The sequence below is a fragment of the Haliotis rufescens genome, unplaced genomic scaffold (assembly GCF_023055435.1).
Source record: "Haliotis rufescens isolate VD_foot unplaced genomic scaffold, xgHalRufe1.0.p SCAF_134, whole genome shotgun sequence".
Classification (NCBI taxonomy): Eukaryota; Metazoa; Mollusca; class Gastropoda; order Lepetellida; family Haliotidae; genus Haliotis; species Haliotis rufescens.
The window spans coordinates 196,945-221,023 of NW_025963818.1; the positions used below are offsets into that span (position 1 = coordinate 196,945).

The window sequence follows — 24,079 nt, forward strand, 5'->3', positions numbered from 1 at the left end:
CGAGATATACTAATGAATAATCACAAAGGGCGCCACTAGAATGTGTTTTAACTGCAAAGAGTCAGTTATCATTGATACATAGAAGGTTGTGTGGTTCAAGAAATGAAGGATTATCACATATATAAGGTAATACATAATGTGTTGCCACAAGATGGTATATGACGGTCTGTCCTTTAATATATTTAATTACCGAATTCCACACATCATTTCATGTTGGATGATTACAGGACGTGATTGGTTAGTCTGTGTTGTGGCCATCGTCACTTCTCACTGGTCCCTCAGTACCTACCTGGCCCTCGTCACACACGCACGCACGCAGGCACGCAAGCACGCACGCACGTTGTTGCCTTTTTGCTTGTTTAACGCCGCACTCAGCAATATTCCAGCTATATGACGGCGGTCTGTACATAATCGAGTCTTGACCAGGCAAGCTAGTGATGGGCATCCTGAGCATCGATCCTCGGAATTGGGACACGATTACATTCACCAACCAAGTCATTGAGCCTGACCCCCGATCCAGTTAGCCACATCTTACGACAAGCATAGAAACCTTTTAGGTAAGCATGGGTTGACCTATTCTACCTCGGATCAACAATCAAACAAACAAACAGAACTTTACCTCACACCTCCCATAGCTCTACCCAGGCCTCACACCTCCTCAAATTTCACCTCACACCTCACTGGCTCTACCTCCCGACTCCCACAGCTCTATCCAGGCCTCACACCTCCAATAGTTTCACCTCACACCTCACTGGCCCTACCTCACACCTCCTATAGTTTCACCTCACACCTCACTGGCTCTACCTCCCACCTCCCACAGCTCTATCCAGGCCTCACAACTCCAATAGTTTCACCTCACGACTCACTGGCCCTACCTCACACCTCCAATAGTTTCACCTCACACGTCACTGGCTTCACCTCACACCTCCCATAGCTCTATCCAGGCCTCACACCTCCAATAGTTTCACCTGACACCTCACTGGCTCTACCTCACACCTCCCACAGCTCTATCCAGGCCTCGCACCTCCCACAGCTCTACCTCCCAACTCCCATAGCTCTACCCAGGTCTCACACCTGCTATAGTGTCACCTCACTACTCCAACAGCTCTACCCAGGCCTCACAGCTCCTACAGCTCTACCTCCCAACTCCCATAGCTCTACCCAGGCCTCACACCTCCCACAGCTCTACCTCACAACTCAAATAGCTCTACCCAGGCCTCGCACCTCCCACAGCGCTACCTCCCAACTCCCATAGCTCTACCCAGGCCTCACACCTCCTACAGCTCTACCTCCCAACTCTCATAGCTCTACCCAGGCCTCACACCTCCTATAGTGTCACCTCACTACTCCAACAGCTCTACTCAGGCCTCACAGCTCCTACAGCTCTACCTCCCAACTCCCATAGCTCTACCCAGGCCTCACACCTCCCACAGCTCTACCTCACAACTCCCATAGCTCTACCCAGGCCTAACACCTCCTACAGCTCTACCTCACAACTCCCATAGCTCTACCCAGGCCTCACACCTCCCACAGCTCTACCTCACAACTCCCACAGCTCTATCCAGGCCTCACACCTCCAAGAGTTTCACCTCACACCTCACTGGCCCTACCTCACACCTCCTATAGTTTCACCTCACACCTCACTGGCTCTACATCCCACCTCCCACAGCTCTATCCAGGCCTCACACCTCCAATAGTTTCACCTGACACCTCACTGGCTCTACCTCCCACCCCCCACAGCTCTATCCAGGCCTCACAACTCCAATAGTTTCACCTCACGACTCACTGGCCCTACCTCACACCTCCAATAGTTTCACCTCACACGTCACTGGCTCCACCTCAGACCTCCCACAGCTCTATCCAGGCCTCACACCTCCAATAGTTTCACCTGACACCTCACTGGTTCTACCTCCCAACTCCCATAGCTCTACCCAGGCCTCACACCTCCCACAGCTCTACCTCACAACTCCCACAGCTCTATCCAGGCCTCACACCTCCAAGAGTTTCACCTCACACCTCACTGGCCCTACCTCACACCTCCTATAGTTTCACCTCACACCTCACTGGCTCTACATCCCACCTCCCACAGCTCTATCCAGGCCTCACACCTCCAATAGTTTCACCTGACACCTCACTGGCTCTACCTCCCAACTCCCATAGCTCTACCCAGGCCTCACACCTCCCACAGCTCTACCTCACAACTCCCACAGCTCTATCCAGGCCTCACACCTCCAAGAGTTTCACCTCACACGTCACTGGCTCCACCTCAGACCTCCCACAGCTCTATCCAGGCCTCACACCTCCAATAGTTTCACCTGACACCTCACTGGCTCTACCTCACACCTCCCACAGCTCTATCCAGGCCTCGCACCTCCTACAGCTCTACCTCCCAACTCCCATAGCTCTACCCACCCAGCTAACAATTTCACGTTGTGACAACGTCGTGACAACGTTGTGTTTACGTTGTGGCAACGTTGCGGATGTTACGTCCATATAACGTTATTCTGTGGACTCCCATTTATGTTGTCACAACGTCATGGCCTAACGTTGTGTTACGTCATATTCACGTCGTCACAACGTTGTGATGACGTTGTATTTTACGTTTTGGGAACGTTGTGATAACGTCGTGTTTACGTTGTGGTAACGTTGCGGATGTTACGTCCATATAACGTTATTCTGTGGACTCCCATTTATGTTGTCACAACGTCATGATCTAACGTTGTGTTACGTCATATTCACGTCTTCACAACGTTGTGATCACGTTGTATTAGACGTTGTTGGAACGTTGTATTTTTACGTTGAGGGAACGTTGTATTTGACGTTGTGGTTATGTTGTATTTTACGTTGTGGCAATGTTATAATAATGCGTCCCTACAACGTTATTCTGTGTACTACCATGGACGTTGTCACAACGACGTGAAATAACTTTGTGTTACAAGGATGAAATACGGTTGTGACCATTCCACACTAAAATGTTGTAAAAACAACCCCAAAACTTGTTCCGGAAATGTTTTAGAATATGCTTTAGTCACGTGAATGTGTATGATTCGAGATACCTTTTACCAATATTTTAAAACCAGGGCGTCGAATAGCCTGGTTAAGAGTGAGTTAGATCGTGTTTTGCTAACAATGTTCAAAATGTAAAAACACCACTCAGCTGTTAACTAGATACATGATTTGACTATAACAAAGTCAGACACCATTACCCTTTAGGCTTGTACTGAAAGAAATAAAAAAAAAGAATGGCAGACATTGTAAGGGGTTGACCATGTGATATTTTCTGGGGAGGGTCGGGTCCTGGAATGTTATCGAAAAAAAATATTGTCACCGAAAATTCTTGACAAAAATATTTACGGTTCAGACTGGTGAAAAAAATGCCTGCCACAAAAAAATGACATAGATCTAGATGCAAGGTGCTTATCTTCAGGCTCATAGAGTTAAAGAAAATCATATATCTGCTTTTGTAGCTGTGACCGAAAACATTTGTAATCTCCATAGAAAAGTTCCAGGTCCCCACCTCCTTGAATATTAAATGGTCGGTCTCTAATCAAGTTCATATTGTAAACTTCAACTTTCAGTCATGCGAAGTCACCATTCAACAAAGAACTCCAAGACACATTTGCGTTGACATTTTATTATTTTTAGATTATAGAAAATGTATACACTTTTCGAAATTATTGAATGCCAGAATCTTCTTTCTTTGGTGTTCACTTCCACTTCCCTGAAATATAAACAGCTTAATAAATCTCGAGCAGGTATATGAAAGATTTCATATGACGAGAAACATTCATTTGGAGATAAGGTTTTATCAATATTCAAACTATAATGTATAATTCAAGTGACTGATGGAAACAAATTTTAACATTCATTAAGAGACATCAAGAATCAGGTTGAATACAAAACGTGGTACGAGCATAGATTTATATAAATAGATCTACATTCTTAGCATTCATTTCAAGCAAAAAAAACCCCACCAATTAACATGGATATAGACAATGGAATGTAACCGTAAACAATTGTACTTACGTTAACATAATTCACAGCCCAGGGTTTATTTGGTGTGTTCCTCAATGATTCAACATTCTTGATTTTATCTCCTGGAATGGTCGTGTAACATTTTCCCCATTGCTGCAACGAAAACATATTAAAAAAGTCAAAACTAAAACTATATTCAATAAGCATACATTTAGATCTGTAGTCTAAACGAAAAGATAACATACATTGTATAATTGCCTAAAATTTAGGAAAACTGTAAATCTAAAGTCTTCATGTATAAGGTCCGATCGGAAATAAACTCAGGCTACAGATATAAGTAACAAAATTATGAGTACCATCATAAAAAAAACACCTAATGTAATTTGGTTTTACATATACACTGGTCTGACAAACCAGTGATTGTTATAGTGAGCCACGTCTCACAACCTCTGTCAGAGTACAATGACACACAATCATGTTAGTACAAACATGGTTTGTTGGGGACCTTTTCTAAACCGGAATCCAAACGGGAACAGATATATTTGACAGGCATTGTAGCTAATTACGACTCACATCTTCATCGCAGCGCTGTTTATATAGATCTAGCTACAGTACGATTTCGTAGCTAGCACTTGAACTTACTCGTTCAGTTTTCGATCACCATTTTATTCTCTCTCATTGCCAAAACGTTTCAGAGAACCAAGTATCATATACTTACTACGTTTATTAACATAATACAGTTCAATATCGTTAAATATAATTCTGTAGTATGGTAGCCTACCTTGCAACATACGGAGATCGAAAACCGAACGAATATGGTTGCTATAAATTCCATTGTATTTTTCATTGGTGCACATTGACTAGATCTACACCTATCTCACCTTAATAATCAACAAACGATGACCAAATCACTGACAATGTATGGTGATATTCAACTTTTGATTATCGACTAGCTTATCATCACCAGCGAGAACAATACCGCAAACACCCCGTTATAGCGCGCGACGAGACTTGTTTTACGTTTGCTCGTTTTCATTAGAAGGGAGTCGGACATAGATCTAGTTATCGGAAAATGATGAATTGATTCTATTTTTTGGAAATATTAAAAATACACATGATAAGCGCCTTGCTCAAAAACTTTATAGACAGCACAAACAACCAGATGATCCACATTTAGGCTACTTCAGTCAGTGCTAATTAGGCCTTTTCGGGAACAACAAGTATGTTTCTGTCTCTTCCCGAAAATACAATTTTTCATAACATCATTGAGCGCTTTAGACTAGGGCTATAACTAGCAGCCTACAGAGAGTCGATCTGAAAATACTTCCATTGTTTTGATTCCCTCTCTTCGCTGTATAAGAGAAATCTACTCAACCTTTCCCATGGCCTGAATGAGCCACATTGTTTCACAAAAATCAAAGTCAGAATATTAGTACATGTAAACTTTCAGATTTCCGAAATAACACGGAAGAAATGGCGAAAACTATCAGTGGTCAGTAGGCGATGCATACGTTAGGCCTATTTAGGCCTACAGACCTTATACACTTACGATCGAAACCCGAACATAATATGACGACCACAAAACGCCGCCAGACTGAATTCTGGTCAAACATATACCTACTGCTTGCCCTTGGTAATTACCCTTGGTATCCATAACATAATAATATGGTAAAAAGTCATGGGCTTCCTTCACCTCTATATACATCACGTTCTGTGTATCAAATATTACTATCAACACTGACGCTCAGCTCAGTGAAAGTGACCGGCAAACTGCATTCTAAACCCCGCCACTTCTGAATAATACGATACATTGAAATCATTTAACTATCTGCATGTACAGAAACATATCAACAAGCGGAGACTGCTTTTGAAAAATAACTTACCTTATCCGAATTCACAGATCATCTGTCCAGTTCCCGTTGCTGCACAATCACTTGGTTGTAATATATCCAGAGTGAGTTTGAACTAAGATGGCTGGTGACAACAAATCTTCGGCGACAATGTGACGTCATTTTGACGTCACTTCACGAGGCAACAGGCTAAACTTTTCAGCAGTCGCTCTCACGCCGCAAAAAATGCGCGCCAATGTGTTTTTAACTGTAATTTTGCTTTAGACAACATTTAGTAGACAGATAACTTCGTTCATAGATATATATGTTTAAAAAAAATAAAACTACGAGATGGTAGATCTACAAGTGATTTCCTAAACATCATTTACAAAAAGTGTTGTAATGTCCAAGGCATAACGTTATCACAACGTTAATTTGCAACGTTGTTGTTACGTTGTGGAATAACGTTACAATGTAACGTAACACTAACGTTGTAATAGAGATACGCAATTACGTTCTGGAAATTTTAGTATTAAGAGATGAAAATTCAAATGCCGAATATACAGAAAGGTAATGCATTACTGCCTTGGTATTCTGACAAATTCATGTTGATTTTGATAAAGCAGTTCTATTCCTTTATGACTATCAAGAAGCAAACTTCATAACGTTTCACCGACGTTTCAGAAACGTAGTTACAAAACGTTGTGCGATGTCCGATGCACAACGTTTTCACAACGTGAATGTGCAACATTGTTATAACGTTGTGAAATAACGTTGCACGTTGACGTTATAATAACGTTGTGACAACGTTATTTCACGACGTTACCAATCCACAACCTTTCCACAACGTTGTGACAACGTCGTGTGTTAGCTGGGCAGGCCTCACACCTCCCACAGCTCTACCTCCCAACTCCCATAGCTCTACCCAGGCCTCACACCTGCTATAGTGTCACCTCACTACTCCAACAGCTCTACCCAGGCCTCACAGCTCCTACAGCTCTACCTCCCAACTCCCATAGCTCTACCCAGGCCTCACACCTCCCACAGCTCTACCTCGCAACTCAAATAGCTCTACCCAGGCCTCGCACCCCCCACAGCTCTACCTCCCAACTCCCATAGCTCTACCCAGGCCTCACACCTCCTACAGCTCTACCTCCCAACTCCCATAGCTCTACCCAGGCCTCACACCTCCTATAGTGTCACCTCACTACTCCAACAGCTCTACCCAGGCCTCACAGCTCCTACAGCTCTACCTCCCAACTCCCATAGCTCTACCCAGGCCTAACACCTCCCACAGCTCTACCTCACAACTCCCATAGCTCTACCTCACAACTCAAATAGCTCTACCCAGGCCTCACACCTCCCACAGCTCTACCTCCCAACTCCCATAGCTCTACCCAGGCCTCACAGCTCCTACAGCTCTACCTCCCAACTCCCATAGCTCTACCCAGGTCTCACAGCTCCCACAGCTCTACCTCAAAACTCAAATAGCTCTACCCAGGCCTCGCACCTCCCACAGCTCTACCTCCCAACTCCCATAGCTCTACCCAGGCCTCACACCTCCTACAGCTCTACCTCCCAACTCCCATAGCTCTACCCAGGCCTCACACCTCCTATAGTGTCACCTCACTACGCCAACAGCTCTACCCAGGCCTCACAGCTCCTACAGCTCTACCTCCCAACTCCCATAGCTCTACCCAGGCCTCACACCTCCTATAGTGTCACCTCACTACGCCAACAGCTCTACCCAGGCCTCACAGCTCCTACAGCTCTACCTCCCAACTCCCATAGCTCTACCCAGGCCTCACACCTCCAACAGCTCTACCTCACAACTCCAACAGCTCTATCCAGGCCTCACACCTCCAAGAGTTTCACCTCACACCTCACTGGCCCTACCTCACACCTCCTATAGTTTCACCTCACATCTCACTGGCTCTACCTCCCACCCCCCACAGCTCTACCCAGGCCTCACAACTCCAATAGTTTCACCTCACGACTCACTGACCCTACCTCACACCTCCAATAGTTTCACCTCACACGTCACTGGCTCCACCTCACACCTCCCACAGCTCTATCCAGGCCTCACACCTCCAATAGTTTCACCTGACACCTCACTGGCTCTACCTATCACCTCCCACTGCTCTATCCCGGCCTCGCACCTCCTACAGCTCTACCTCCCAACTCCCATAGCTCTACCTAGGCCTCACAGCTCCTACAGCTCTACCTCCCAACTCTCATAGCTCTACCCAGGCCTCACACCTCCCACAGCTCTACCTCACAACTCCCATAGCTCTACCCAGGCCTAACAGCTCATACAGCTCTACCTCCCAACTCCCATAGCTCTAACCAGGCCTCACACCTCCTACAGCTCTACCTCCCAACTCCCATAGCTCTACCCAGGACTCACACCTCCTATAGTGTCACCTCACTACTCCAACAGCTCTACCCAGGCCTCACAGCTCCTACAGCTCTACCTCCCAACTCCCATAGCTCTACCCAGGCCTCACACCTCCAACAGCTCTACCTCACAACTCCAACAGCTCTATCCAGGCCTCACACCTCCAAGAGTTTCACCTCACACCTCACTGGCCCTACCTCACACCTCCTATAGTTTCACCTCACATCTCACTGGCTCTACCTCCCACCCCCCACAGCTCTACCCAGGCCTCACAACTCCAATAGTTTCACCTCACGACTCACTGACCCTACCTCACACCTCCAATAGTTTCACCTCACACGTCACTGGCTCCACCTCACACCTCCCACAGCTCTATCCAGGCCTCACACCTCCAATAGTTTCACCTGACACCTCACTGGCTCTACCTATCACCTCCCACTGCTCTATCCCGGCCTCGCACCTCCTACAGCTCTACCTCCCAACTCCCATAGCTCTACCTAGGCCTCACAGCTCCTACAGCTCTACCTCCCAACTCTCATAGCTCTACCCAGGCCTCACACCTCCCACAGCTCTACCTCACAACTCCCATAGCTCTACCCAGGCCTAACAGCTCATACAGCTCTACCTCCCAACTCCCATAGCTCTAACCAGGCCTCACACCTCCTACAGCTCTACCTCCCAACTCCCATAGCTCTACCCAGGACTCACACCTCCTATAGTGTCACCTCACTACTCCAACAGCTCTACCCAGGCCTCACAGCTCCTACAGCTCTACCTCCCAACTCCCATAGCTCTACCCAGGCCTCACACCTCCCACAGCTCTACCTCCCAACTCCCACAGCTCTACCCAGGCCTCACACCTCCATTATCCATTCACACCAAGTTATGTTTACACCGGTTGTAGTATCAGCGTATTACAGGCAGGAAAATGACAGAGCAATGCATTATCTATGATAAATATGTCTGATAAGGGTATACATACATAATAACACACTGTCAACTGGTTAAATATAGCCCAACATAACCTGAGGGCGTATCATGAATTTGGCGAAATGATGGCGTGCAGGTCAGTGTAGACTCCTCACCTCACACCTGACCAAGCTGTAATTGACACCTGACCACCTCCACCTCACACACCCCTAGCTCTACCTCACACCTCACACAACTTTAACTCGAACCTGACCACCTCCACCTCACACCTCCCTAGCTCTACCTCACACCTCCCTAGATCTACCTCACACCTCACACAACTTTAACTCACACCTGACCACCTCCACCTCACAACTCCCTAGCTCTACTTTACACCTCCCTAGTTCTACCTCACACTTCACAAAGCTTAAACTCACACCTGACCATCTCCACCTCACACCTCCCTAGCTTCACCTCACACCTCATAGAGCTGTAACTCACACCTGACCACCTCACACCTCCCTAACTCTACCTCACACTTCAAATAACTTTAACTCACACCTGACCACCTCCACCTCACACCGCCCTAGCTTCACCTCACACCTCCCTAGTTCTACCTCACACCCCCAGTTCTACCTCACACCTCCCTAGCTCACCTCACACTTCACATAACTTCAACTCACACCTGACCACCTCCACTTCACAACTCCCTAGATCCACGTCACACCTCCCTAGTTCTACCTCACACCTCTCATAACTTTAACTCACACCTGACCACCTCCACCTCACACCTCCCTAGATTCACCTCACACCTCCCTAGCTCCACCTCACACCTCCCTAGTTCTACCTCACACTTCACATAACTTTAACTCACACCTGACCACCTCCACTTCACACCTCCCTAGCTCTACCTCACACCTCACATAACTTTAACTCACACCTGACCACCTCCACCTCACACCTTCCTAGCTCTACCTTACACCTCACATAACTTTAACTCACACCTGACCACCTCCACTTCACACCTCCCTAGCTCCACCTCACACCTCACATAACTTCAACTCACACCTGACCACCTCCACCTCACAACTCCCTAGCTCTACTTTACACCTCCCTAGTTCTACCTCACACTTCACAAAGCTTTAACTCACACCTGACCATCTCCACCTCACACCTCCCTAGCTTCACCTCACACCTCATAGAGCTGTAACTCACACCTGACCACCTCACACCTCCCTAACTCTACCTCACACTTCAAATAACTTTAACTCACACCTGACCACCTCCACCTCACACCGCCCTAGCTTCACCTCACACCTCCCTAGTTCTACCTCACACCCCCAGTTCTACCTCACACCTCCCTAGCTCACCTCACACTTCACATAACTTCAACTCACACCTGACCACCTCCACTTCACAACTCCCTAGATCCACGTCACACCTCCCTAGTTCTACCTCACACCTCTCATAACTTTAACTCACACCTGACCACCTCCACCTCACACCTCCCTAGATTCACCTCACACCTCCCTAGCTCCACCTCACACCTCCCTAGTTCTACCTCACACTTCACATAACTTTAACTCACACCTGACCACCTCCACTTCACACCTCCCTAGCTCTACCTCACACCTCACATAACTTTAACTCACACCTGACCACCTCCACCTCACACCTTCCTAGCTCTACCTTACACCTCACATAACTTTAACTCACACCTGACCACCTCCACTTCACACCTCCCTAGCTCCACCTCACACCTCACATAACTTTAACTCACACCTGACCACCTCCACCTCACACCTTCCTAGCTCTACCTTACTTCCCCTTGCTCTACCTCACACCTCCCTAGCTCTACCTCAAACCTCACATAGCTTTAACTCATACCTGACCACCTCCACCTCACACCTCCCTAGCTCTACCTCACACCTCCCTAACTCTACCTCACACTTCAGATAACTTTAACTCACACCTGACCACCTCCACCTCACACCGCCCTAGCTTCACCTCACACCTCCCTAGTTCTACCTCACACCTCCCTAGTTCTACCTCACACCTCCCTAGCTCACCTCACACTTCACATAACTTTAACTCACACCTGACCACCTCCACCTCACACCTCCCTAGATTCACCTCACACCTTCCTAGCTCCACCTCACACCTCCCTAGTTCTACCTCACACCTCACATAACTTTAACTCACACCTGACCACCTCCACTTCACACCTCCCTAGCTCTACCTCACACCTCACATAACTTTAAGTCACTCCTGACCACCTCCACCTCACACCTCCTTAGATCTACCTCACACCTCCCTAGCTCTACCTCACACCCCACATAACTTTAAGTCACACCTCCACCTCCACCTCACACCTCCCTAGATCTACCTCCCATCTCCCTAGATCTACCTCACACTTCACACAACTTTAACTCACACCTGACCACCTCCACCTCACACCTCCCTAGCTCTACCTAACACCTCCCTAGCTCTACCTCACACCTCCCTAACTCTACCTTACACTTCAGATAACTTTAACTCACACCTGACCACCTCCACCTCACACCTCCTTAGATCTACCTCACACCTCCCTAGCTCTACCTCACACCCCACATAACTTTAACTCACACCTCCACCTCCACCTCACACCTCCCTAGATCTACCTCCCATCTCCCTAGATCTACCTCACACTTCACACAACTTTAACTCACACCTGACCACCTCCACCTCACACCTCCCTAGCTCTACCTCACACCTCCCTAGCTCTACCTCACACCTCCCTAACTCTACCTTACACTTCAGATAACTTTAACTCACACCTGACCACCTCCACCTCACACCTCCTTAGATCTACCTCACACCTCCCTAGCTCTACCTCACACCTCACAAAACTTTAACTCACACCTGACCACCTCAACCTCACACCTCCCTAGCTTCACCTCACACCTCCCTAGCTCCACCTCACACCTCCCTAGTTATACCTCACACCTGACATAACTTTAACTCACACCTGACCACCTCCACCTCACACCTCCCTAGATCTACCTCACACCTTACATAGCTTAACCTCACACCAGACCACCACATCCTTAGGTGGCCTCGCTTTGGTAACTGGTGGCCTATAGCCCATGTTTTAAAACTGTATACAATATATTGTTATGCTTAAATTTGTTTCATTCATTATTTTTATACATAACATGATTGTGTCCATGAATGAATAGTGTATATATTAACTTATTCTTGCTGCAAAATGGCTGAAATAATGCTGATGCGAGGTTACATTTTAACTCACTCACTCACTGCTTGTAATAGGCGACGTAATAGGACGGAAGGCCTGGATCCTTGACTTGGTTTATGGCCTGTCAACATAATCCAATGACGTGGATTGTTGCTCTCAATATCAATCATTGGAGTGTATGGTCTAAAACATCGACAATCCTAAACCGATGCTTCACTCTCTATATCACTACTTTGAAACTGTCCAAGTTCAACAGGGGCGAAGCGGTGGCCTAGTGGTTAAAGCTTTCGCTCATCATGCCGAAGACCCAGCTTCGATTTTCCCGTCGTGATAGTTCAGAAAAAATGCAAACACCGGCGTAAAACCACACTCACTCACTCTCAGCTCTACACCACAGTTCTCAAATTCAAGCCCGCAAACCATGCGCTGCGATAAGCGTTAACCTCATAGATATGCCAAAGCTTTATCTGAGGCCAGCCAAATTCTCGGGAATACAATGTGGGTGTGATTGCTATGTGTTAGTTCAGCTAAGGACAGACTGGCTTATATCTCAGAAATTACCTACAGCCTGAGGTAACATTGACATCATGAATATCTATTCGGAATATGTGTATATTGAATGGCCTTTAGTTCTGTTTGTATTGTGTCCACTACCTTTACCTCTTGTCGGTTTACTTTACACATTTCAAGGAATTGACGACTGACCTGTGCGAGGTGTAATCTGTCCTTTATACAAACACATCTGCAGTTTCGGGATCAATAAAACCCTGTACTGAGAAAGACGTGTATTTGTGATCCACTTGACCCAGATACGCTCATCCAACAGGTAGTCATACCCCACTCCTCTTAGCCACCTTGTTAGTACAGGCCAGGTATCCTGTCGTGGTTATCATTATTGCGTATTAAAACCGGTAGTATATATATATCTTACTCCGAATGTTCTTGGGATAAATATTCCCTCAATATGGGTTTAAATGTATTTTTGTTATAATCTCCATGGGACACTTTTAAGGTGACTTTCTCCTCATCTCTTGTGGGGTCGAATGTGTTTCCTGTGATAGAAGGAAGGGGTGATTATATTGGGTGATTATTAGTTAATATAATTTCTGTAAATAATCATTGGGGTGTGTTCAGTAATACACACATGATTTTTTTTATCTTTATGGGTGTTATCATCACATCTCGAATATCATTTGGATTATTGTTAATTCTAATAAGTACATTTTATACACTATTTTCGACTGCACTGCCTGGGCACCAACATCACAAGCCATAACACGTGTTGGCAATATTGACGTTAGTTTAATGCCAGGATGTACTTATGTTCCTACGTTTTATAATTCGAATGTTGATTTTGTTTTAGCCGGAATTTGCAGCCTGTAATGTTTACTTCAATGCTGTATTTTTGAGTTGTGTCCTCTTTGTTTTTATGAACCTCTTGTGTAACTGTGGTGATTTCGCAGGTTATATACTGTTCAACAAATGGTGTCAATTTCACTCTTATAATTTACCAGACACTGCTATAAGTTCACAATATGTTACACATCCGCGACGTGTCTAATCTCTCTAAAACCACACACAGTTAGTGCAAGTGTACCCAGAGAAAAAAAACATCCCACGGTGCTGACTGACTTAACAGTTGCCAAGAAATAATTGATGCCAAGCGCACATTGTATTATAATCTAAAACCAATTAACAGCCTATTTTTTGCAGGCTCTACAGTGTCGAGTCCGCCCAAACCATGCAGATACATTACCTAGCTCTGCTGATACTCAGTGAGTATTTGGAGACTAATATTGTTTTGTAGTTATAATATTTTAATATCACCCTTACAATGTCACAATTTCGGACGCTTACATGTTTGCATTGACAATCAAATGTAAGACGACTTGCTGACTATTCTTGAATTTGTGAAACCAAGCACACCTGGCAAGTTCATTCCCTATCGTCATAATATGACCCTCCTCCTGGTAACATTAACAGTTCAGTGGGGACATCATGTGTGTGAGTGTAGGCTCTTCATTGACTTTCCTCAAGGACCTTTTACTTCAAGAAGTGGTTGACATTTACAATGTATTCCACTCTGAGCTTCTCCCTTTACGAGGCCAACAGTTGAGTTATAACTGACATATTCTGAACAGCCACGACAGGCCTAACAACACTTTCACATAGCATACATGTATTGATTATGTCGACTTGTTTTGTGTATGTATCTTAATACCCGTCGTCTGAATCCGATTACATCTCAAACCAAATGAACATAACGTACTAACTATAGTGGTTTTCAATTGGGCTTAATGACACATGAAAAGCGACATTCAGTCGTATATTCATGCATTCCTAGTTCTAATTGTATAACTATTATAGCAATATAGATGTTTGAATTGTTTGCTCGTTTAGGGAATCAAAATGAAAAAAGAAAATATCAGGGAACCATTTGATAAAACCATGATCAATATATGGGTAGAAACACATGAATGCACAGACAGTACCCTCCTGCAACAATATTCACTCAGTGTAGAGGCATCATGTTCCCTAACTTAAAATAACAGAAGAAACTGATTTATTGATTTCATCACATTTCAGTATGATGTAAGGTAGAGCAAATATAAATATGCAATACACAGTTTATATTATAAGTGCCAAGCTGTAGTTTTATTTTACCATTATGTTTCCTTAAAATGAGGCTTAGTGATACAATAACACGCCTTTGGAGGATCCCGTTTGACCACATTCAATAAATTGTTTCTATTCAACATTTAGTAGTTGAAGCATACGGAGAAGACAGCTGTGGATGGGGGAAATATGGAGACAAGTGCGACAAAGATTGCCCTTTGACCTGCATCTCTGACCCAGTACGAAACCTCAGACACTGCCACAAGGAGACAGGGAAGTGCTCGGAGGGGTGTGTGCCGGGGTGGTTTGAGGATCTCTGTGACCACGCTTGTACCAGGAACTGCTTGAGAAACACCTGTAATCGCCAAAATGGCATCTGCACGTTTGGATGTAGTGGAAACTACACAGGGGACTTCTGTAACATTATTCCAGGTTTGACAACAAATTGATTCAAATCTGTAATAGTTTCTGCTGATCTGTGTTATCAACGTTCTGTTTCTGTTTTGGGATATTATTGCCACATTTAAACTGAAAACATCTGATTCAATATTGACCATGTCATAGGTATTCTTAAGATGTTTAACATTCTCACCATATTATTTGTGATTGTCTCTGAACAAAGATAACTTATTGAACCGAACCTTGGGTAGATATTATGTAAATATACGGTTGAATGTTATCACAAAAGCATGCAATTAGTATAAATTGCAATGGATACAAACTTGTTGATTTGTTGGATGTTACCTGAGAAATATCATATGACCAAATATGAAGTCTAGCTTGTATCCTTACTCGAATGTGTAATCCTTATTTATTCGCATTAATTTGTTTCTGATGTCATTATCAGAATGTAAACTGATCAGATCAGGTACGACCTCCAAACAATGGTATATTTGCCACAGAATTATATATCCTACTGTGATATGTCAGATGAAGTTAATGTTGCGTACAGTCATGTGTCATAAATGTTTTTAAGTACCTTTATTGTATCAAACGATGAATATGCGAATGTAATAATATGAAACGGAAAGAAGGTTATCTGTTCAAAGGGGTGTATAGAATAGCTGTGAATAAAAGACATGAATAACGATGATTTAAAAAAATGCATCTGCACAGGCACTTCGAGGACACCTCCCAGGGAATACAGCACACGTGAGTACAAAACGCAAACTAAGACTTGGGTATGAAAAGATAATGTTGACAATATCTTATATGATAGTTATTGCTTCATCTTTTTTGTGTTTCTTGCATAAGCTGTAAATGAGTAACACTGAATGTATTTGTGTCTGCACAGGCACGTCGGCAACACCTCCCAGGGAACACAGCACACGTGAGTACAACACACAAACTAAGACTCAACATAATGTTGAGAATCATATTTGCTTGATATTACTGATTTTATATTTGCGTCTCTATTTTGTAACAGACACAACGCCGACAGAGAAAACACTGGACCTCGCTGCGATACTTGTCCCTGTGTTCCTCATCCTGGTTGCTGTCCTCGCTGTGGTGGTGTTCATACTGTAAGTGTGTACCTGACTCCAGGTGTTAAAGTTTCTGGTTATTAATCAATGTACATGAAGATATGTATATAACACTGTTTTCTTTGCCAACATAATCACTTAAGTAAACAAAGATGACACTACTCAGGTCAGGTCAGGTCAGGTCAACTGGCAACTAATGATTTCTGACATCTATGAAGTGTGTGAACACTTAGGACGGGGTTGATAAATCGTCAAAAGCTCCTGCTTAGGACCAGACTGTCAGGAACCATCTTTGCGAGGGTGGAATCCGACCTAGATGGCCATTTATCGTCCCTGTTTTGCAACAGATCCATCAACAGTGACGCTTGCATTGGTGCCATACCTTACAGACTTTTTTTTAGAAAGTGGAGACATGTGTGGTTTAGCGATGAATCACGAATTCTTCGGCAGTGGCCAGATGGAAGACAACGTGTTTATCGTCGTCGAAATGAGGGTTTTTCTCAACATTGTGTAGGCGAGTTCGACAATTTCAGTGTCGGCAGTGTCATAGTGTGGGAGGCCTGACTTGGTGGGCAATTTGACAGCATATCGCTAAATGAATTAAATTATTCAACTTCACCTTCTTCCAATCTTTGACCGCCAGAGGGATCTGTTTCCACAGGACAACGCTTCATAATGCCAACATCAACGTTTTGCCCTGGCCGTCGAAATCTCCAATCTGAGCCCAATCGAACAACTTGAGTATGAACTCCATCTCGATCGACGTGTCAACGTCAGAACACGCCGCAGACACTCCCACAACTTTCCAATGCGTTACAAGCAGAATTCCACAGGACAGAATTCGTGCACTTATCCAGTCATTGCTGAGGAGATGCAGAGCCGTGATTGTTGCAAGGGGCGGTCACACGATATATTGAGTTCAACACAACCTTGTGGCCTGTTGTTACATGACAATGAACAGTTTTCAATGCCTTTGTTACACGACAAGATGAGACGACCGAGCTCCAAAAGTCTTATGGGACATGACAATGAATAGTTTTCAGTGCCTTTGTACAAAGACAACATGTGAATATCGAGCTCCAAAATTTCATATTTGTGTATGATATTAAATTAAATATATCGAATTTTTTAGGTACATAATTCTGCAAAATATATCGTATGATATCGTGGTATGGAGGATTATATAGTTGGGTTACATAAAGAATTGTATTATCTTTGGGTTTCTTCAAGGACTTCTAAACATTGAGCTGCAATGTGACACAGTTTTGATTTTACAGTTAGTAAGTAACTATAGCTGCATTTGTATTTGATGATCTGTTAAAGGCGAAAACGAAAAAAGCGAAAAACCAGACGAATTCGCGATGCACTGGCAGCTATAATTCCACGCTGGAGAAGAACTAATACAGCTAGCAGGTAACACAAAAATATAACGTGTGTCATCATCATTAAGTACGCCCATGTGCAGTTAAGCAATTATCAAAATAAAACATAATGCAAATATGATGTCATATTCGCTTCATTGCTTGGTCTATTGAGTATCAGCTGATTCATACATTTGATGTAATTGCTTCCAATGTATATTTTTTTGTTTCATTCATAGTGCTGATGAAGAAGGTAAGTAAACACATTTGTCATCTTATATTCAACGAAAAGCCACACTATTTTCATATTTGTCTGAATATATGAGAATTGCCCAAGTCAAACAAAGAAAAAAATATGATTGCACCGGCTTTTTGGATCATCCAGTCTTTTTCTCAGATAGGCTGTGTTCATAGTAGGCATTTTACAGACCACAATAAACGTTGTTTGACACACACTGAGACTTTCATCAGTAAGGCAGGCAGTTTCCTTCAGTAAAAGGCCTAAGGACCCAACTTGATACCTATAAAAGAATGATTATGCATGCACATTTCATATCCATTTACAATTGGGTGATCCTTATGTACTTAACTAATATGGAACTAAACATTGTTTTTACCTTGAATGATAGAAATACAGTGTTGTGATGTATGACATTTACTAGGATACTTTACAATGAATTTCGTCCTCGATTCAGAGTACGAATCACAGACATGAACATTATGCAATTCGTTGTCAAGAGCAAATTATCATTTATCATCCAAAACTGGCTCCCATGCGAGATATCATTGGGTGAGATCTACACTGTAAATACCGCTGCAATGAAATTGCATCACAATTTTTACATACCACTGTGGTGTCATTGGTTACGATGATGTCACAATCAAATGACATCGCTAATGGCGCTGCTACTGAAACTGTTAGCAGTACTTTTTTTACGATGAGACAGTGCTTATTGCTGTCTACAAACTGAAAAAGTTGGAAGAATGATGTTCTGCTAATCAAATATATCAAATATATCAACAGTCGGGGATAAAAGTGACAAAACTCATCTGCAAGCCTCGGAGTTTTCCCACTTTTATCAACTCATGTTGAGATTATCTGTTTGAGCTGGTATTACCATACTCCATATTTCATTATAGTGTTTCATAACAGCCAGCTTGAAATTACAACAGATAAACGGTCACATGTGCTCATACAATTCTTAACTTTATTATTTAATTTGAAATTTAGTTATTTGGATACATACTATCAATTCGAATAGTGGGTACATATTGTGTGTGAATAAGGGTAACTCGTGTTGGCAATATTGACGTTAGTTTAATGCCAGGGTGTACTTATGCCCGTACGTTTTATAATTCGAATGCTGCTGATATAATAATTACCTTTCTGCGTTACAGGAAAGTTTACAAAACAGATTTGACAGTCCAAAGTAGTTAATTATTCTTGATCTGACGATCATATATTCTATGTTTTAGAGCCGTTCTTTACAGAGCGAGGTGGAGAAGCCTTTGCCAGTGAGTGTGAAATATATAACAGTGTATGTGATGAAAAGGAGATAATCAATACAATCACTGTACATACAGACAGTACTATTTGACAGGAATAATTATGTATAGATCATAAGTTCCGTAATATGTGTATGGCAACCCAATACACTGAACAGCCACAATGTATACGATATATTAAGAACTTCGTAAGTGTTATCTTTGAATATTGGTCATTGCATTTAAGTGAAGTGATATTATTTTCAGCAAGCATTAATGTTGCAATGTATAACTTTTCTAAATTCGCCTAGATCAGTGAGTCGTGCAGTCAATCATCAATCTGCGTACGTATTGCAATGTGTTTTACTGTGAATAATCTTTTAACACAATTGTTTTAACTATTTGATCAGCATCCAAAAGAGACGATGATTCCATCTGCAGTTTTGTGGACGATGTAAACCTGTTATCTGGTAAGAACATAATAGTTGTTCTCGCAATTGGTATATGTATGAGAAATATGTTTTCATGTATATCCTTCATGCTTGCGTGTGCACGAGCATGCAGTACATTTGTACCCAGGGGAGTCTGGTGAATTAAATTAAACTGATTACATATAACTGTCTTTTAAATATGTGTCTTGTAGATGTAGGTATAAAAAAACATATTTATCGGGCATAACAATGGAACATAGATAACTGGTGATGATGAACTTATCATTGTTTAAACAAGTTTATGTACCTTATCAGATGATCAAGAAGAGGTGATAAAGGATATCAAAAAGGCATATGTTGAAACTGAGACTTTCAAGAAGGTGAAAGAAAAACTGGAGACGTTTGGCCATGTGACAATAAGCGGCGCTCCAGGATCTGGTAAAACATCCATGGCCCTGATGCTGGGAGATGAATACAGGTGGCAGGGGTATGAGCTGGTGCTGGTTGAGGATGTTGATAAAGTACAGTTGTCTGATTATATGGATAAAGATGAAGACGTGTGTGTCATATTTGATGACATGTTTAAGGCAGTCAGATCATACACGGATCTGTTCAGTCTTAAGCACTTATTGTATGACCTTCAAGTGCTCCTGGAACAGTGTGGTGGAAGGGCTGAAAGACGGTACGAGTGCCTGCAACAAGAACCAAGTGAGGACCAGAGAAAAGTCAGTCAACGAAACATATTGCTCATATTCACTGCAGAAACCGACAGTCTTGAGTGGGCAATGTCAAAACTGGAAGACCAACGTGTTTTCCAAAGCTCATCACATGTCAGACTAGGTTTTACACGTGAGGAAAAGGAAGCTTTGTGGCGGAAATACAGATGTCTGTATACAAGTAGAGCAGAAGTTGATGTGAACAAAATTATTTCATGCGAAGAAACAACTGTCGGTTTTCCTCTTGTATGCAAACTTTTTGCAAGATATTCTGGCTTTCACACACATCATGAACTGTTTTTCGAGGACCCTGTTGTTTGTATAAAACATCAACTTCTTACGATTATGAGCCTATTGGATCAAAAGTCAGCAGCTCTCATCCTGCTGTTACTGTGTGACGGCCATCTGGACATCCGCCAGCTGGAGACTGAATGTGACCCAAAACTAGAGGCCCACTTCAAAGACGTTACACGTATTGTGAAGACATCAGCAAGACAAGATGTTGTGAAGTCTATCAGGAGTTTTTGTGGTACATTTTTGACAGGAGGAAACATGGCAACATTTTCCCATTCTGTAATTTATGATGTTTGCGCTTCTGTCTTATTCAGTATTGCACCAGAGTTTACACTAACACATTGCAGTATTAAGTTCCTCTTAGATCATGTGCAAGTTCAGCAAGCCAACGTTTCTTTCTCAGGAACACTTGTTGCCAGAATGGCTGCAGCTGTTTTCGGTGGTGCTTTCAGTACATACATGTGGCACCCCATATGGAAAAGGCAAGATACAGCTGACATATTATCACAGATGATCACGGATCGAGCTACCTTGTCTGATGATGCCAAGGACAACATTCTCCTTTACGCCTGTTTCACTGGGAAGAAGTATATCCTAGAGCGACTTCTTCCTCACTGTGACATCAATAGGCGTGGGTTGAGTGGCTGGACACCAGTGATGTATGCAGTTGTGTCTGGACAGATAGACTGTTTGGACATCCTTGTGAAACACAAAGCTGACATTACTTTATGTGATATCAGCAACTACAATGTATTGCATTTGGCGTGTCAACATGGACATGGGCCCACTGTAAAACGTGTAAACAGGGAAGTAAGGACACTTCATGCTGATTTGGTTAATGCTCGAGGAATACATAATTATTGGACGCCAATTATGTGTGCAGTGGTCTTTGGGGATGAAGTTGCCTTAGACTATCTTATCAAAGAAAAGAAGAAGTTTGAGATCATGAAAAGACACAAACTAGATTTAACCTTAAGAGATAGCAACAACGACACTGTGCTTCATCTTGCATGTCGCTTTGGAACCATGTCCACTGTAGACGGTCTGCTCCCCCACACAGTTATAAATAGTCGGGGCAACAATGGACAGACCCCAGTAATGTCTGCAGTATTGTCTGGAAAGAAGGCAACGTTCGACCTTCTTGTGTCAAACAAAGCTGACACCACACTGACTGATCATGACAACAACAGTGTCCTTCATTTGGCTTGCCACGTTGATGATGTATCCCTCATAGAGCAAATCGTGCCAATGTTTGACATCAATAGTCGGGGAAAACATGACTTGACACCAGTGATGAAGGCATCTGTAAATGGAAAGATAGATGCATTCAACATCCTGAATACCCTGGAGGCGGACCTCACACTTACTGATGACAACAACAACAATCTCCTCCATCTTGCATGTCATGGGGGAAATGTCTCCATTGTTCAACTGTTACTGCCAAAGTTTGACATCAACAGTCGGGGAAACAACGGATGGACGCCAGTGATGTGTGCAGCTGCCAGTGGAGTAGAGGGTGTGTTCCACCTGCTTGTGTCACGGGGGGCTAATCTCACACTGAGGGATGACTACAACAATTATGTATTCCATTTAGCATGTATAGGTGGAAATATTTCCATTGTGAAACATCTATTGTCAGGGACAGACATCAATTGTCTGGGAAACCATGGGAGAACAGCTATAATGATTGCAGCTTTGCTTTCAAAACCAGCTCTTTTCAAACTACTGTTGACAAAGAAGGCCGATATCACACTGACTGATGATTATAAAGACACAGTCTTGCACCTTGCGTGTCAGGGTGGGAATCGTTCCATTGTGAAATATCTGATGCCAAAGTTTGACAGCAATGCTCCTGGAAGACATGGGTGGACAACACTTATGAATGCAGCTTGGGCTGGGAAGATAGAAGTGTTCAACCTACTTTTCTCAGAGAAAGATGATGTGCCACTGTCCAAAGACAATCTTGACAATGTCCTGCATTTGGCATGTCATGGTGGAAATACCGCCATGGTGGAATGTTTGCTGTTGATGTGTGACATTAACAGTAAGGGAAACAAAGGGCGGACACCAGTTATGGTTGCAGCATGGGCGGGACAGAGGGATGTGTTCGATTTGCTTGTGAGGAAGAAGGCTGATCTCACTTTGATTGATGACAACACAGACAATGCTCTACATCTGGCATGTCGAGGAGGGAACACAGCCATTGTGGAATCACTTCTGAAGATATTGGACATTAATACGAAGGGACAGAAAGGCTTGACACCAGTGATGTATGCAGCTAGGTCTGGACAGAGGCATGTGTTCAATTTGCTTGTGTCACAAAAAGCTATGCTAAAACTGCTTGATGATTCTGGGAACAATTTACTGCATCTTGGTTGTCAGGGTGGAAATCAGTTCATCATAAAGTATCTCCTGACCAAGTTTGACATTAAAAATTCGCGAAAAGACGGATGGACGACAATAATGATGGCAGCTGTCGGTGGAAAGAAAGATGCTTATGACCTGATTGCAACAAGAGGAGGTAATCCATCACTGACTGCCCCTGATAATGATACTGTTCTTCATGCAGCCTGTCAAGGTGGTAATGTAGCCATTGTCAAGGCGGTGATTGGCAAATTTGACATCAACACCAGAGGCAGAAATGATCAGACTCCACTGATGAGGGCAGTGTGTGGAGGCCATGTTGTTGTGTACAAATTCCTGGTATCTCATAAAGCTGACCAAACTCTGGTAGACAAGGATGGACACACTCTTCTTCATCTTGCTACTCAGCATGGTCAGCTTCATATAGTGAAATACATCATAGACTCTGTTGACATCAACACTAAAGACAAGGCTGGCTTGACACCTGTCATGACGTCAGCAGTATACAACAAAGATACAGTGTTTGAATATCTCAGAAGAAGAGGCGCAGACTTGTCACTGGTTGACAACGCAGGGAATGATGTGTTGGGTCTCGCTCGTGAAGCAGGAAGCAGACAAATCATAGAACACATGGATCAACTGGAACCAGCCAGGATGGCCAAGCCATAGACTCGAATGACGAAATCATGTTTTGGCAAAGTGTTTACTCCCACTAAGATATTGCCTATGTGACGTTAAATCTTAACTCACTCATTCACTCTTCCACTAAGAAGATCAGATTGTTACACCACTGAAACAACTCAGGAGTCACTACTGCCCAAATGCCCAAGCTGAAAACATAGAACAGAAAGTATCCTGACCTGAACCACGGGTGTCACATAACATCTAGCTTCTTGTACCGTATGGCTGTACATGGCTATCAAAGTGATGATGGCTACATGTGTCTCCGAAGGGTGTCACATAACATCAAGCTTCTTGTACC

The 24,079-nt window shown here is 43.5% G+C and overlaps 1 protein-coding gene and 2 long non-coding RNA genes across 5 annotated transcripts; 1 reads left to right on the forward strand and 2 right to left on the reverse strand.

Moving 5' to 3' along the window:
- On the forward strand, nt 1-24,079 carry LOC124118703 (ankyrin-3-like). 2 transcript variants are annotated; one of them, XM_046480938.2, is made up of 11 exons: nt 1-126; nt 14,060-14,121; nt 15,110-15,394; nt 16,079-16,114; nt 16,257-16,292; nt 16,389-16,485; nt 17,770-17,859; nt 18,047-18,060; nt 19,284-19,322; nt 19,703-19,762; nt 20,039-24,079. In XM_046480938.2, exons 2-11 carry the CDS (start codon nt 14,088-14,090, stop codon nt 23,764-23,766), a joined length of 4,419 nt encoding a protein of 1,472 aa, XP_046336894.2. In that variant the 5' UTR covers nt 1-126; nt 14,060-14,087; the 3' UTR covers nt 23,767-24,079. The 2 variants fall into 2 exon arrangements, with proteins under 2 accessions (XP_046336894.2, XP_046336893.2); XM_046480937.2 differs by lacking the exon at nt 1-126 and adding an exon at nt 9,243-9,268.
- Nucleotides 1,015-2,182, reverse strand: LOC125378950. 2 transcript variants are annotated; one of them, XR_007220542.1, is made up of 3 exons: nt 2,145-2,182; nt 1,910-1,959; nt 1,015-1,039 (listed from the first exon to the last, which is right to left on the reverse strand). It is a non-coding gene; the product is annotated as an uncharacterized LOC125378950 (long non-coding RNA). The 2 variants fall into 2 exon arrangements; XR_007220541.1 differs by lacking the exon at nt 1,015-1,039 and adding an exon at nt 1,516-1,539.
- LOC125378949 lies at nt 3,619-4,123 on the reverse strand. Its single transcript, XR_007220540.1, has 2 exons — nt 4,027-4,123; nt 3,619-3,721 (listed from the first exon to the last, which is right to left on the reverse strand). It is a non-coding gene; the product is annotated as an uncharacterized LOC125378949 (long non-coding RNA).